The sequence below is a fragment of the Clupea harengus genome, chromosome 21, assembly GCF_900700415.2.
Source record: "Clupea harengus chromosome 21, Ch_v2.0.2, whole genome shotgun sequence".
Lineage (NCBI taxonomy): Eukaryota > Metazoa > Chordata > Actinopteri > Clupeiformes > Clupeidae > Clupea > Clupea harengus.
In genome coordinates, this window is record NC_045172.1 from 10,694,598 (window position 1) to 10,697,097 (window position 2,500).

Sequence of the window (2,500 nt, forward strand, 5' to 3'; positions counted from 1 at the left end):
CTCCCTTCCTCCCCTCCCCTCTCTCTCTTTCTGTCTGCTTAACTTTTGCCCCATTTTTAACTAATGTAGAAATCTCCTATAGTCATTACAACACATCACATACGACCCTTGCCACAGCAGTCTGTGTCCGTCCCCCAGGTTTGCATTGCACCCTGTAATGAATGGGCAGGATGTGACTCAACACTGCAGAAGCATTCTCATTTCGTGACTCCGGCTCGTTTAGTTTGCGAAATACAATCCCTCTTGATGAGAAGGGCTCCAGAGCTTTATGACCATTACCAGATCAGATATCAGTCGATTTTCTTTTTCTTGTTGTGCTGACTGGAAAAAGAAACTCACATCATTGCTGGTCAGGCACATAAGACCGGTCCCGGGAATGACTCAAGGCGGGAACCTTGAGATGTTTTTAAGTCGGGCTCTTTGTTCTCTTGCAGTGATGACCGGTACTTCTGGGTCGGGATGAACCGCAGGAACCCAAACAATGACAATGCCTGGGAGTGGAGCGATGGCAGGCCGGTAAGTGTGTGGGCATCGTCTGATCAGGGGTTTGGGTCTAAACAGGGACCATCTTTGTTGTTGTCTCCCTCCCACAGTCCGGTCTATTCCATTTAGATATATCCTGCTTCTGTCACTCAGTGTCCATTTTGTAGTCTGTATTTGGGCTAAAATACCACTGTGATACTTGACAGGGTCATTACACCGGCCTGTTTTGGCTTGTATACTATACAAAGCTAAAATAATGCACCAATGTTCCCCATGATACACATTGAATTAATCATTTTGTGTGTCAGATGTCTACTTCCATCTTCCCAATGGAAGTTCATGAGGATGACGAGTATAATCGTGACTGCACTGCCTTCAAGGTGAGTTATCCTTGCCCCCCATACCAACAATACACAGACACACACACACAAGCGCACACGCAACCAGGCTCAAGCACTATCCCACTCCAGAGTGTGAATAAGTTGCAGAGAGAGTGGAGACCAGGAGGTTCATGGGAAATCTGTCCTGGGAGTGAGCAGCTCTGTCCTGCTCTGCTCTGCTCTGCTCTGCTCTGACTCTCCCCTGATCCCACACTAGGAGTGGGAAAAGAACACGTGACCACCAGGAAACATTCAGAAGAAAACCCATACAAAGTCCACTGGTTTTCTGCAGAGCTAAAACAAAGATAAAACCATAGATGAACCACAAAGGAGTGAAGTGAAACAGAATCACACAGTTTCTACACAGTTTATATATATATATATACCTGTGTGTATATATATATATATATATATATATATATATATATATATATATATTTTATTTGTGCTTTATTAAGTGTACAGGGTCAGATGTGGAACACGCCATACAAAGTTTCTCAGTCAGTCTCCTAATAGACTGAATAGAGTGATTGCAGAAGACTCCTCTGATATGTGTTATTTATGGAATACATAGAAATGACATTTGATCGGTGTCCATGTTGTACCTGTTTCTCAGCCGTGTAGAGTGTCTCTAGCAGTCGAAATGTAACCTAACAGTTGGTTGGTGCGTGTGGACACTCTCCTGTCCCTATCCTCTGTGTGAGACTGAAGAAAGGGATGAACACACGTTTATTTAGTGGTATGTTGTTCTTGTATCTATCCCCCAGTCGTTGCGTGGCAGCTTCCACCTTCTGTTCTTCTTCCTGCTGCATGACCTCCCGCCCCGGCCCTTCTACGCCACGCCCTTCCACTGCGACGCCCAGCTGGAGTGGGCCTGTCAGATCCCCAGAGGTACACACACACACACACAATCACACACACACAATCACAGACACACACACACAATCACACACACACACACACACACACACACACACACACACAACCGGCGCCAAGATTTTTTTGTATGCCGTCTACTGCGTAGATGTTGCCTGCCAAGTCACAAGAATTTCGATGCGCTGAAGCAACTTGGTGCATGCGACAATAAACCCTTTGACACTTGAAGCTATCTGACACCTTTTTTTTCGGCCACCTCTATTCTTAGGTTTATGATGTCCTTTGGCTTTCACTCCATTTTAAGTTATTCGCGCTAAAGTCCTTATTCATGCTGTTAGCATAATGCAAACACCATTTCACTTTTATAATACACGACCACACCTGATGTATACACAACCATACAGAATCAACATAATCTACTGAAGCAATCTAGAGGCATGTTTGTTTAAAGCCTAGATGGTGGATGGAGGGGTGCCTATGGCTTATGTTATGTCCTAGTGACTTTTGATTTTCACAAGGTTTCATGACTGATATCAGCATGCCTGACATAGGCTATGCCTCTTTAATATGAGCCATTTTTGTATTGTCATAACACTAAAGATGCTTTGTAAACATCTAAATCTTACTTTGTTTTCTTAATAGCTGCAAACTTCTGAAATTATTTGATATTTGGCACAGGCTCATTAACAGTCATGTTTAGTGTTGTGTGTGTGTGTTTGTGTGTGTGTGTGTGTGGGGGTCAGGTTCATTAACAGCTGTGT

The 2,500-nt window shown here is 43.9% G+C and overlaps 1 protein-coding gene across 2 annotated transcripts in view; it reads left to right on the top strand.

Annotated features, from left to right (window-relative positions):
* Positions 1 to 2,500, top strand: part of ly75 (lymphocyte antigen 75) — a 29,578-nt gene that overhangs the window by 13,945 nt on the left and 13,133 nt on the right. For both annotated transcript variants that reach the window (XM_031558949.2, XM_031558948.2), the window contains exons 14-16: positions 435 to 516; positions 792 to 863; positions 1,631 to 1,754. In XM_031558949.2, the coding sequence (XP_031414809.1) occupies positions 435 to 516; positions 792 to 863; positions 1,631 to 1,754 (278 nt within the window). The remainder of the gene's footprint in view (positions 1 to 434; positions 517 to 791; positions 864 to 1,630; positions 1,755 to 2,500) is intronic.